At 41.9% G+C, this 14129-nt stretch overlaps 1 protein-coding gene across 1 annotated transcript in view; it reads right to left on the bottom strand.

The window, feature by feature from the left end:
• Positions 1-8837: 8837 nt before the first annotated feature.
• Positions 8838-14129, bottom strand: part of LOC122645926 (putative glycerol-3-phosphate transporter 4) — a 32260-nt gene continuing 26968 nt past the window's right edge. The window contains exons 3-4 of the mRNA XM_043839341.1: positions 9560-10111; positions 8838-9003 (exon numbers count right to left, since the gene is read on the bottom strand). Of these exons, the coding sequence (XP_043695276.1) occupies positions 8966-9003; positions 9560-10111 (590 nt within the window). The 3' untranslated portion in view covers positions 8838-8965. The remainder of the gene's footprint in view (positions 9004-9559; positions 10112-14129) is intronic.

The following is a 14129-nucleotide window of genomic DNA, read 5'->3' as shown; positions in this document are numbered from 1 at the left end:
TAAAGCTTATAACTTATGTAAACGGTGGGGTTTCTCTATGAGGCCTCCCCTACACTCTCTCACACTCTTATTCACTTCCATAGGCGCCAACATATGTGCAATGGGGTGATTTTGAGCGGGAATCGTTGCTTATACAAACTCCATTTGAAGTAATTGGTGAGTGGGTTTGGGTGATTGTTTGAGCTTGTTTACTATTACTTATTCATGCATTTATGAATTATATTGTGACATTATCATTCAAGCATGATTGCATATTTGCATTTATTCTTATTCGATGATGATGATTTGGATGATATGGATTTGTATTGGGTTACGGTCTTGGGAAATCGCTTACCGGAACCCCCGATCACGTGGAATTGTATATTGCATCTCATTCTTGTCTGTATGCGCCGTGTTGTCTTTGGTACCGGGTGTTAGATGGAATGGGGCGTTGACACACCGGATGTACCTCTCAACACGATAGGATTCATGTAGTATATCGTGGTTAGGCTTAGTTCCTATGCTCGACCCTTACCAACAGGGGTTTAGGTGTTGGGTAGCGAGCACTGCTGCTGTGGAGAGTTAGAGAGGCCGAGGCCGGGGGTAGTAATGGTTATCGGGTCGCCTGCGGGTGGTGATGACTACGACCGGCGCGGGCTCCATAGTAATAATTGAGGTTGCATTGTGGTGAGAATGGAAGGATCCACAATGTCTTCCCGATTATTGCGATAGCATATACCCATTGACTTAGCATTGTGTGTTAGGTGGTAAATAAATTAATAATAGCATGCACCATGGACTATTTGTGATTGTGTGATTGTGCATCCCCTTTTCTCTCTCACTAGCTCGGTGGAGCTAACCCCGTGTACACATTCTTTTTAGATTTTGATGCGAGATGATTCTTGTGGAGCCAGAGAGCGTGGGGAGGATCATGGCGATGGTTGCCCATGATGATTGTGCCTACGGGCTATATTGATACTTGGGACTTATTCCCTTCTTTTGTTTTTTTGGGCCACGTGCCTTATATAAATATTTATTGTTATATTTGTTTTGGGATAGTTATGCTATGGTCATTCGGGATGTCCATCCAAACTATTTACGTATCACTTAGCCGTATGAACATGAGGTAACTCATGCTGTAAACGCTCGCTTATTTTATGATCGTTGGAAATGTAATATACCTTTGTCTTTCGCACTCGATATTATTGTATTGTAATATTGGTTTATGGTACGTGAGTTGGCCCGCATGAGATCTGGCGGTGAGGTGGGATGACGCGTGTCACCCCAATCATACCACGATATTGTATTTTATCCCTTGTCGGGATAGGGGTGTGACAACATGGTATCGAGCAATGATGCTCTGCACCGACCACGATCTTGCGGACTTTTGATTTACTCTCCACAATTAGGTTCTAAACTAAAAATCTTCAAGAACATAAATGATTGTGTGCGGACATAGGAGAAGATGATTGTGGTGAAACAAGGACTTAGAAGATAATAGGTAACATGGAACTTAGGACTTGAATCTTAGGCATTTAAGCAACAACTATGTAATTGCTTGGTTGAGTCTTAAGTAGGTCATAGATGGACGGTTATATGCTATAATTCATAAACACTAATGAATCAATCATAACTAAGCACAATTATCGGCAATGATTTAAACAAGAGAGAATTAAGCAAATACATCGAGATACATATAAGATTAATTACAAATATCTAATTGTTCCAAATCTTCTTGGGAGGCAATCATATCCTTCCCATTTCAACATTCATGATTTCATCCATTCCAACAAAAACATATGACCCCATCTGCTCAATCAAAAGATACCAATCTAAACACTATAATTGTTTGATTCTCTGTTTGGGCATAATCGTGCCTTTCCCAACTCGAATGCAAGACCCCATTTGTTCCAATTGAGCTTTTGATTCCGGTTATCTCGGATTAAATATACAAGTCTACCATTTCTAAAAGTTCCTAGTTGTTCATCCTAAGACAAGAACTAGAAGAAGCTGATCCGGGATAACTTCAATTTGTTGAGAGAAAGGTGGGCTAGTCATTTGCACCACCGCCACCACCGCGACCAAGAAAGGTGTTGATGTCATCTACCCCTCTCTCGATACCCTCTAGGCGCCGAGTGCGGTCGAAGAGTTGCTTCGTGACCTCATCGAAGCATCCACCACTCGCGAGTTCGATGCTTTGATGGTCGTCGGAATGTCAATACCTCCCACGATGAAGGTATAGGGATTCCTTCTAGGTGAGCAGTGAGGTCTTCTCTTCCCCAATGGAGACATTGATAATGCCGCCAAGCTGTCTTTGCAGTGAAGGCTATAGGAACCCCTTTACATACATGAAACAACCCGATAGTTTTGTGTGCCGGGTTCTCGGTGTTGATTTGCATAGAAATGCCGATGAGTTTTGGGTAATATGGTTCGGGGAGGTTGAGAATGTCGGTCCACCCCAATGCCTCGAATCTACTGTTCCACATTGTATGCTTTGAGATCATCCAACACTACATTTCACCCCTTCCACTATATTTTGAAGCGGAAGTAGTCTTGATAAAGCTCTTGGTCCTCTATCTTTTGAAACCAAAGTGGATCTAGGACGTTGGTGCAACTTGTTCCACGCATGCACGCCGTGTTCTTGGAGCCATTGATTGTTTTAACACGCAGCCAAAAGCCAAGTAGATAGCAAATTAATACCTTGAATGCTAAGGCCTAAGTAGATGATCAATGTAAGGTTATGGGGTTTAAAACCTAGCCTTTGATTCTTTTCCCAAGGCAATTAAGTTACTGACGGGATTCTTAGGCTAGAAATTTCTGATTTTTTATCAAATTGTGATCTAAGAAGTTGGGGAAAAAGGGAATGCATGGCCACTATATGAATGCAATCATACATGATAGAGGTTAATGGCCATATTATGCCTAAAAGTAATATTTTATGCAAAACAGTGGGTTCAAGCAAGAAATGGGTTTATTCAATCATGGAGCATGCCTTGAACTTCAAAGAAATTTTTTTAGATTTTGTGGTTGGAAGTTTGAATCTTGGGAAACAAGTAAATATGATTTGTGATAACTCGGAGAATGTAAGCTAAGCCCTATCTAGTAAGACCGAATCAAATATGGCAAAAGAGAAGAGGAAAGATTCTAAGGATTTTATCAACAATCATGTATACAAGAAAATATGTTTGAAGATAAGACATTGTGATAATTTTCTATGAGATTTTATGGCATGTAAAAGAATTAGATTTGAACTTGGAGAGTTTTCCCAAAATATTGTGAATTGAGGACTTTACCACAACCAAAACCTGAACATAATCCTAGTAAAATTCAACTAGACATGACAGGACATAGCAACAATCTCTAAAATGTTTGCAAAGACTTGAAAATTTATAAAAGATGCAATAATCAAACGAGGATCCAACAACTTAGTGCCATCGATCAAATAGGGCTTGATTTACATCTAAAAACCCTAGTTCCGACCAATCGATTTTGGCATGGACTTGGTGTACATGGCCATGGGATTACAAGCAAAATCAAGACATGATCACAACTTGAGATGATTCATCCCAAATCCACGAAAGAGAAAGTAGGAATGAGAAGAAAGTCATATCATGAACAAGTAAGAGTTGAACCTTGAGGCTTAAGATTACAAGAAAACCACCTAAGGGAGCTTGAGCGAAAGTCCTGTGAGAGCTTTTTCTCCTCTGCGGTTATGTCCTTTTCTTTGGAGCCAAAAATGCGTTTTAAAACTCGTGGCTCTGTTTTGTTAAAATTCTACGAACAAGCGAACGAACGGATCCACTTGTTGTGAATCCGCCGCACAAAACTTCGAAATTATCATTTTAAAAGCGTGCAGATCAACGAACGGATCCACACTCATGCGTCCGTCCGTAGATCCGTTTGACTTCAACTCTCTCGCCTTTGAGACTTCGAGACCGGCGAATGAACGGATTTGCATTCCACATCCGCTCGTTAATCCGCTCTACCTATTTTCACGGAGGAGCCACGAACGCACCTGAGTCTTGGCGTCGCTTGTGAGTCCACCCGATTTCTTTTAAGATTTTGAGCCTATTTTGGAGACCTTTTGACCACACCTATATGTGATGATCTTGTGCCTATACCTAGATCGGACACTGCATGTGTGACCCATTTGTGGGGACCACATGAGTCTAGTTAATACCTAAAAAAATTGAAAGAGGTTAGGACTTGTACCCGACTAGGCCAGCTAATAAGAACTAGCAGGCATTGGTAACATGTGACTCCTCTCTTACCTAAAAGGAGAAGAGTTACCCTTGAGGATGAAGATCCTTAGACCCTATGAATGTAAGGACTCAAACCTTATGGATAGGGAAACCTAAATCTATGCGGGTAGAGACCCTTAAGGGGGTGCGTAGAATCTAAACCTGTGGGTAGGTACTAGGAAAGGAAAGTAATAGGCTGGTTTGGGCTGTTTATTTGAGTAAGCCATGAAGGTCACGTGTATTTGGAAGTCACTCATAACACCTCAAGCTAGTGATGACTCTATTTGGACTTTACTTGGTCCATCCAAACCTTGTTTAGACTCATAGAGAAAGTCCTACACCGTGATTTGACTTTCCAAAGAAAGGACTTAGCGAGCCGTACCTGAGAACTTCTTGATCTGGTGGATTAACCTAGATGACAGATATGTCCATAGGAATTTGAATGTAATTATTGAATCTATGCCTACATATTGGTGTGATATATATATATAGTTATCCCTTAGAACCTTGGACTTGTGTGACTAGAGTGATTCTCTGGTACTATAAGTATGACTTACCTCGACCTTCTTTGTGAAACTAGTTGGAGCCACGACCTTGGTTGACCAAACCTTAGGGTAATGAATAACGAATTTAATGACCGAGTAGGTTAATTTATTGAGACTGCTTGAAGAGTTGACTTGGACCAAAACTATTAAAGGGTTATTGGTTCTCGAAAGAGGACTGATGTGGACTCTTCCTTGTGGGATAACTGTGTAGTAGGTTTAAAGGTTGTGAAAGTTGAAGCGAAGGATGTAACAAGACCTTCTCCAACGCAGATATGAATGGGGTAATGGATCACCAAATGCGTTCCCTCCGTCTTGGGAGTGAACAATAGGAGATTCCATCAATATTCCAAATCATTCTAAAGTTGGGTTAGGTAATGAGACAACCGGATGTGAAAGCCTTAGAATGTAAACCCTATGTTAGGTCATGGGCGGTTAAATCCTGTAACCCAAGAATGACCAGAGTAGTGAAGGCTAGAGTGGTATCACCGGTGCGGAAGATCTAGGGAACCTTTGTTCCTTGAGACTTAACTTAGTAGTTGGAACCCGTTTTCCTAGGGTTATTGTGAACCACACCCCTGTGGTAATGTGACCTGTAAGGAAAAGAGAATTGTGGAACCGACTTGGTGACATGTAAGCCTTTGCCTCATCTTGATCCGACCTTTGACTTAGTTTAAGATGTGGGTGACTTGGGATGTTATCCAACGCCCTTATCACTTTAGACCCTAGTTTGCCTCAAATTTCGGGACGAAATTTCTTGTAAGGTGGGGAGAATGTTATACCCGCACCCGGAGTATAATTAATTATTAATTCTTCCCGTGACGTGTAGTTATCAACGCCACGTATGCCGGTGAGTTGTTCTCACCGGTGGTCAAACCACCATATTGACCATAGTACGAGGTTGCCGTGGAAACTAGTCGGGACCATGGAGGTTGCCCCTTGACGTGTCGGGGTAAGTAGTTGACCAAATTTTATTGTGTGCTTCGCCCTCTCAAAGCCCTCGAAGTGTGGTCCAAAGGCCCGACCTCTTATGGTGGGAACCACCTTCCTACTCGCATCGGAGGCAAGGTTCTTGGCCTCCCAGCCGCATCCAATGCCGCTAACAAGGACCCTTGTGGGTGAGACCGTGGCTAAGGTGCTATTGGTGCCCTGCCATGTTTGACCCTACCCAAATAGACCCTAGGTTACACTTATGAGGCCTTATCCAAATAGGCCAATAAATGTGAAGTCTATATGAGAAAGAGGGGTAAGACTATTCCTTAGTCTTTCTTTTTTCTTTCTCTTTCCTAACCTAATCGTGAAAGGAGAGGAGAGCTTTGAAGGGAGGAGAAGGAAGGGAAGAAGAAGAAGGAAACGGCTGCTGGGTTTGGAGCTTTAAAGAGGGCACCTCGTGTGTACCTCAAACCAGGTAAGCCAAGTGCCCTTTTCCCCCATTTTTCTCTCTTCCCCCTTGCTCGTTTGAGCTTGGGTGGTTCGTTGGTTGCGACCCCAAGATGGGGATTTCTTTTGGAAACCCAAAGGGTTAGCTCGAGCCATGTGTAGTTTCCCTTGTAGGATGCTTTCCTATTTTCATTACAATCCTATAAAGACCTCTATTTTGACCTCTTCTTGAATCTATTTGATTCTAAAGCTTCAACCACCAAAGAAAACCCCAAATCTGGATTTTTGAGCTTTTGATCCTTTAAACCCCCTTAAATCTTTGAATGTTGGGTGTTTCTAAGACCCAAATAGACTCCAAGACACCCCTCCCTTGTCCCTTGAGGCTTAGAGAACCAAATGGGACAACCCGGGCTTTTAAGACCTTGAAATCGCACTTGGTTGCATCGGAGGCAAGTCTGTGTGCCTCCGATGTTGCCTCCGATGTGTCCCGAGCTCGCGGGAAGGTCGGAGGCGCCTCTTGAGTCCGGCGTTGCCTCCGATGCGTTTTAAAGCTTATAACTTATGTAAACGGTGGGGTTTCTCTATGAGGCCTCCCCTACACTCTCTCACACTCTTATTCACTTCCATAGGCGCCAACATATGTGCAATGGGGTGATTTTGAGCGGGAATCGTTGCGCTTATACAAACTCCATTTGAAGTAATTGGTGAGTGGGTTTGGGTGACTGTTTGAGCTTGTTTACTATTACTTATTCATGCATTTATGAATTATATTGTGACATTATCATTCAAGCATGATTGCATATTTGCATTTATTCTTATTCGATGATGATGATTTGGATGATATGGATTTGTATTGGGTTACGGTCTTGGGAAATCTGCAGAACCCCAGAATACGTGGAATTGTATATTGCATCTCATTCTTGTCTGTATGCGCCGTGTTGTCTTTGGTACCGGGTGTTAGATGGAATGGGGCGTTGACACACCGGATGTACCTCTCAACACGATAGGATTCATGTAGTATATCGTGGTTGGCTTAGTTCCTATGCTACGACCCTTACCAACAGAGGGTTTAGGTGTTGGGTAGCCGAGGCACCGCTTGCTGTGGAGAGTTAGAGAGGCCAGGCCAGGGGTAGTAATGGTTATCGGGTCTACCTGCGGGTGGTGATGACTACGACCGGCGCGGGCTCCATAGTAATAATTGAGGTTGCATTGTGGTGAGAATGGAAGGATCCACAATGTCTTCCCGATTATTGCGATAGCATATACCCATTGACTTAGCATTGTGTGTTAGGTGGTAAATAAATTAATAATAGCATGCACCATGGATTATTTGTGATTGTGTGATTGTGCATCCCTTTTCTCTCTCACTAGCTCGGTGGAGCTAACCCCGTGTACACATTCTTTTTAGATTTTGATGCGGATGATTCTTGTGGAGCCGGAGAGCGTGGGTCGAGGATCAAGGCGATGGTTGCCCATGATGATTGTGCCTACGGCTATATTGATACTTGGGACTTATTCCCTTCTTTTGTTTTTTTGGGCCACGTGCCTTATATAAATATTTATTGTTATATTTGTTTTGGGATAGTTATGCTATGTCATTCGGGATGTCCATCCAAACTATTTACGTATCACTTAGCCGTATGAACATGAGGTAACTCATCAGCAACGCTCGCTTATTTTATGATCGTTGGAAATGTAATATACCTTTGTCTTTCGCTCGATATTATTGTATTGTAATATTGGTTTATGAGTGAGTTGGCCTTTGCATGAGATCCTGGCGGTGAGGTGGGATGACGCGTGTCACCCCAATCATACCACTGATATTGTATTTTATCCCTTGTCGGGATAGGGGTGTGACAGATTCTACTCAATTAGTATCTTGGTTATCCTCAGAGATCAGTTTTCAGATTGGCATTGGCCTCTTTTTGTGCTTTATCAGACATTAAACACCTCTTTACTGTAGAATCACTTTCCATTTTTGTGGGGGTTATCTACAGTAACTGTTCATTTGGTTTAAAAATCTTCTAGAATCAAAACAGAGCTTCCCAGAATAACTGCATGTTTCACTTTAAAAAACATAAAGAATTGCATGTCTCCTAAACCATCAAACCATATCATAGGTGTGAAATCATGTAAGGTTCAGAAAGAGGAGACACATCCACATCCATACCCAGAGACCATATATGTGCCGTTTAGGCCCTGCAGTCCCCATGTCAAGAACATCAAAACTTGAATTCATGATTGCACAACAGTAAGATGAAAATCGCCAAGAAAACCCCAAAATTTGCATACCTCTGAACAATACAAATTAGTTTATACAACCATGTTGGGCAATGATACAAAAGTTACATATTTAAGTTTGAAAGTTTTCACTTCTCTTCCCTTCAATTTCCCTTGCAACCAAACGAAACCTATATGTAACTCGCAACTGGTGTGACAAGAGCCCAATTATGTAAGAAAGGATTGACCTACATCCTTTCAACTAATTGGGTCCAAAGATTATGATGTGTAACTTGTTAATTGGAGCATCATCTTTTGCATAACTGGATCACTAAACCTATCAATAACACTGACAACCAATAAAAGCTCCAGGGAGAACTGTATCATTCATGATTCGACTGGGTATTAATGATGAAATGAAGTTGTAAGCTCAGCCAAATAACCCTTGCAGGTTGAAAAATATATGTATATAATACAGAGTCAATACAACCGGGTCAATGTGAAATGATTTATATACATTATTTCATACATATGTTTCACACTTCTTTTGCACCCGGTCTCTGACTCCCAAAAAGTAAGAGTTTGTGGCTCCGTACCTGATTGTCATCTTTGATCCCTCAAGAGAGGTTGAGATGCAGAACCTACAAAGCAAGAGCAAGAGAAGAAAAGCAAGGATATGATCAGTACGACCTAAATTCACTCGGCCAAAGGACAAGGGAAGATATTGTCAAAATTAGATCAGCTTTGTTCCCCACCATCATTGACAACTAAAAGAATAAAATCAGAAAGAATGAAAAATTAACTTAAAAAGAAAGGTTTTCAAAATACAGCTCATGAGCCTGCAATTTTGATAGCTCAAAATAGGGCCTGCACTTGATGGCAGAAGCCAATGTCCAGGTACAAAGAGCTCTTTAGTCTCGAATGACAAAATGAATCTCACCAAGTTTCCAGACCCTATGGTCTGATTAAAGGCTTTTTTCTGATGATTATGATCATCTCATTGATGCAAGTATCTCCTACTCAAGAAGCAGTCCATTCATGGAAATAAGCTGATCTTGACTTCACAAGCACATATCAAAGATTTAAGAGGCAACAACCCAACATCAGATGGCCAACAACCAATTATATCATCTTGCTTTTTTATTGCTTCTTTGCAGTTTAAAAATAAAAAGATTTTACCAAGGGTTTGCATAATACCTTCAATTCCTTCTTGTTGTGGAACATCAGAATGAGCCTTGGATTTGCCAGTTTTTTCTTGAAATTCTGCTATGACCAATCGTGATAGAAGAAGACCAGCAATAAGAGCCCCGATAATAAGCATTAAGAAAACCGCATTCCATCCCTTTTTTGAAATAAAACCAGTAAGAAGTGGCCCAAGTGCAGCACCAACCGATCCAGTGCCATCAATAATGGCAGTCACGGTTGCCAGTGCTCGAGCATCCCCCTTCAGAGAGCTATGGGTGCCAAGGTCGGCAGAAACTGCAGTTGTGATCAGCGCATAGGGCCCATTCACAAATAAACCGGCAATCATCATCAATACAATGTTTATGGACTTGGAAATACCCCCATATGAGCGATATAGGAGCATTGAAGGAATTGCAGCATACATGAAGCTAGCTGCCGTAATGGCCCGGGCATTAAGTTTATCGGACATGTAACCAGCAAGGACTCCACCAACTATTCCCCCTACATCAAAAAGAGTAGAAAGGTTTCCAGCGGACTTAACTGACACATACTCCCCTCCAATTTCTGCAACATAACAATGGGCTATCAGCATACAAAACAAACACCAAAGGGGGGGGGGGGGGGAAAAACCAAAGGAAATTCAAAAGAAAGTGGTGTACAATAATAGCTCACAGAAAGCTATACATGTTCAGGACAAAAGTATGGTCTTCACACTGATCTTATAGAAGGTTCAGCCCATAATTTCTATTAAGTCTACAATTTCTTAATTGATTTCAACAGTCCAAATTCGCACAATCATTCAATCTTTACCACAATGTAGTTCACTTTGTTGATCAAAGCTAAAACAGCTTAATTTTCATCCAGTCAACCTACCTTAGTTCACTGTTATTGATGATATTGAGTTACCTAGTGTAATAGGGAACCAATATTCGATTGCCCATTCTAGTTAGGATATATTAGGCAGTTTTTGATAGCTATCATCTTTCTTTCCATTCTTGTAAGACCAGCTGGCCATTGCTCTTTGTATTTAGTCTTCTCTCCTTACCGTTACTCCCTGAGGACTTCAACATCCATATTTTTCGAGCACTCTGCTCAGATTTCAAGAATATGATTCCCACCCTCGCTGCCCGGTCAGTGCCTATATCATACTTGGAACTTCATGGTCTTCTTGTAAGTCACGAGTTTCTTCTCAGTTCCTCCATCAACAAACTAATGATCCATGACTCCACTGCTCCAACCGGCACTTCATCTTCCCATGTTGCTCAGCATAACAGTACTAATGGAGTCCCTTCACAGCTGCTCGAACAATGCAATTCCTCCTCGGGTCGAGGCTTCTCTTGAAGCCATAGCAGACGAGGCCGTGGCTGGTGCAACCCTATCCCTGGACCTCCATCTCCCTACTCCTACACCTGTCCATACTCCACCCGCCCTCCCTCCCCTACTGCCCACTTTATGCCATACAATCCTTCATCCCCCCCTCCCCAACCCTACACTCGGTTCCCCCATACAGGTGCTACTCACCATGTCACCCCTAATCTCCAGTCCCTCTCTTAGTACAATGAATACAATGGTCAGTACCGGTTACATGTTGGCAACGGTAAGGGTCTTTCTATTTCTCATGTTGGTTCTACTTCCATTCCTTCCCCCACCCATACCTTCACTTTATGTCTTTATAATGTAGTCCTAGAATAGGAAATAATCCTCCTAGGAGCCAAGTAAAAATAAGGTCTGGTCAAGCCTGCTGTTTGGGGCTGATTAGGGCAAAAGTAGGGTTTAGAATGGGAATTTGGGAATGGGGTTTATATGGCTTTATTCTGCAGGTTTAGGGGGTCATTATGATATAAAAATATCTGGATTTGAAACAGTTTTGAATTCCTGCAGAAATTAGGGTTAGGGTTTCGGGTTTTGTAAATAAGAAAACAACTAAAATCTAGGTTCTTAATGGGATTTAAGGGCTGGAACCAAGGTCGAGTGTTCAGATGTATGGGAGGGAAATTCGATCCTGATATGGGGGGGGGGGGGGGGGTTTGCTGGTCAGAAGAGGGAAACCTGGAAATTTAGGGTTTAGGGGTTTGGGAGGAGCAATGGGGAATTAGGGTTTAGACTAATCAGATTAGCCTCAAAGCTGGATCGAGTGTGAGGGTTATTGCAAGGATGTCATGCCTGAAATTGGAGGGAATTTGGGTAAAAGGGTAGGGCTGGGCAGAACTTAGATGTTCTAGGGTTTATGAGAAAAGACAGAAATTAAAGGGAGATCGAATGGGGGAGGGAAGGAAACTAAAAACAGAAATTTAAATCTCAACTTACTATAGGATTCCACCGGCAGTAAATTGAGGGATGAAGGATAAAATCTCCTTCGAAGAAAGACCCTCCCAGCCGTCACGGCGTAAGGAGTCGCAGGATTCCACCCACCCTTCCACCTTGATAAGCGCACAAGGATGCAAACACTCTTGGAGAGCAAGGAGCAGCAAGCAGCCACGAAAAACACTTTTTTTAAATTCAAATCTGTTGTGGGGGAGCCTCCCACGGTTCTACTATTTATAATAATAAAGGGGGGCTAAAGGCCTTGCAAATAATCAATCTAAAGCAAGTCCTAGTCAGACTAGGAGTGGGCAGTCCTAATCTGAGTCCTAATAATAAAGCATAAAACAGAAATAGACTTATACTCTGAATGGGAGTATAAGTTTAAAACAACAAACAATTAAAATACCTATCCCTCTAAAATCGTGGAGGGGAACTAAGAGAAATAAAACATAATAAAAAGACTGTTTTGCCCTTCCTAAAAAACCTCTAAAAGGCTCCAACGAAATTCAGCCTAGTCAAGGCTGCTCTTCTTCTTCCTTCAGGGTTTCTTCTTCTTCTTCTTCCTTCTTGGAGCTGCATCACTTTATCTGATGTATTGCATGTAACTTCCATCACTAAACCTCTCATTTCCGTTCAAAAATTTGGCCGTGATAACGATGTATTTTTTTTAATTTCACCCTTCTCATTTCTTTGTCAAGGATCAAACAACCAATAATATTCTACTTTCCGGTCCGAGTAATGGTGGTCTCTACACGCCATCCACCTCTTCAAGTCCCTCCTTATCTGCCAATATTGTTAAAGAGAACCACCTATTGACGGTTGGCATCATCGACTCAGTCATCCTCATGAGCGCACTCTTCATCACATTTTATGTGTCAATAATTTTCCGTGTCTGTTTTGTCGGCTTAGTACTGTTTGTTCTACAGTATACTCTCTTTAAAAGAAACTCAGCCACAGTTTATTTCCCTTAAATTTGATTTTCAGTGATGTTTGGGGTCCTGCCCACACTCCCTCAATTAATGGATTTCGTTATTTTAGGATATTTTCGAATGACTACTCTAAATATATCTGGCATTCTCCTCTTGTGCATCGCTCCAACACTTTTACCATATTTCAAAATTTCAAACACTTATAGAGCGTTAATTTTCCGTTGTTCAGACAGATTGGGGGGGTGGTCAATATTAAACCTTAACAAAAAATTTTGAACAACTTGGCATTATTCACCGTCTAGCCTATCCCTGCACTCATGGACAAAATGGTCCTATCGAACGTTGCCATCGTCATATTGTTGAAATCGGCTCGCTCATAGCTTGGTCCTTAGCATTACTGGCATTTTACATTTGAGACTACCACGTATGTCATAAACATGATAACCTCCAGAGTTACTCAAGGTTTGTGCCCTTTTCAGCTTGTTAACCACAAGTTTCCTGACTACTCCTTTTAAAAAAAATTTGGTTTTCTCTACAATCCTTTCTTACGCCCCTATAATCATTACAAAATGAACTTTCGCTCTACTTCATGTCTGTTGTTAGGTTAACATCTTTCCCACACTGCCTACCGTTGCATGGACATGATTACAAAGCACTTATATATTGCTCGCAACGTCCAATTCAATGAGTCATCTTTCCCGTTTACCACTCCCTCCCTCCTTGGTCCACCTCCAGTTTCTTTTTCCCCCATCCCTTGGGCGGTCATCCCCTCCAACTTAACTCTTGGTCCCCATCCGCCGCCTCCAAGATCCTTACCAATGTCCAACAGTCGCTTCCCTCCTAGATCTCCACCCCGGTCCCCCACAGATTTTGCCACTCCCAACTGGTAATGTAGTTCTAGATTGGTAGGAGACCAACTAGAAGCCAATAACCAAGATCTGCTATGAACTAGGTAATTCGATTAAGTTAAAATAGGTGAAAATAGGTGAATTTGGCCAAATTAGGGTTAGGGTTTGATGGTAGGGTTACGTTATGTTGATGTAGGGGAGTCTATTAGTGAAGGTCTTGTTAAGTTTTAATGGTTGGAAGTAAGCTCGAATGGAATTGCAGCAATTTAGGGTTAGGGCTTTGGGTTTTTGAAAAGGGAATAATGGTAGAATCTAGGGTTTAGGATGGGAAATTAGGGCAGGGGTTTGGATCGAGTTCTCCTTAGGGTGAGAGGGAAATTCGATCCAAATATGGTGACATTTTGATGTCTGGTTTGGTCTGGGCAGAATTTGGGTTATGGGAATGATGTTCAGAGATGGAAGGAATGCTAGGGTTTGGTGGTTTAGAGGCTTAGAAGAACA

This window comes from Telopea speciosissima, chromosome 1 (assembly GCF_018873765.1).
Source record: "Telopea speciosissima isolate NSW1024214 ecotype Mountain lineage chromosome 1, Tspe_v1, whole genome shotgun sequence".
NCBI lineage: Eukaryota > Viridiplantae > Streptophyta > Magnoliopsida > Proteales > Proteaceae > Telopea > Telopea speciosissima.
The sequence above is the reverse complement of the archived record's forward strand: the minus strand, read 5'-3'. Positions and strand labels throughout refer to the sequence as shown.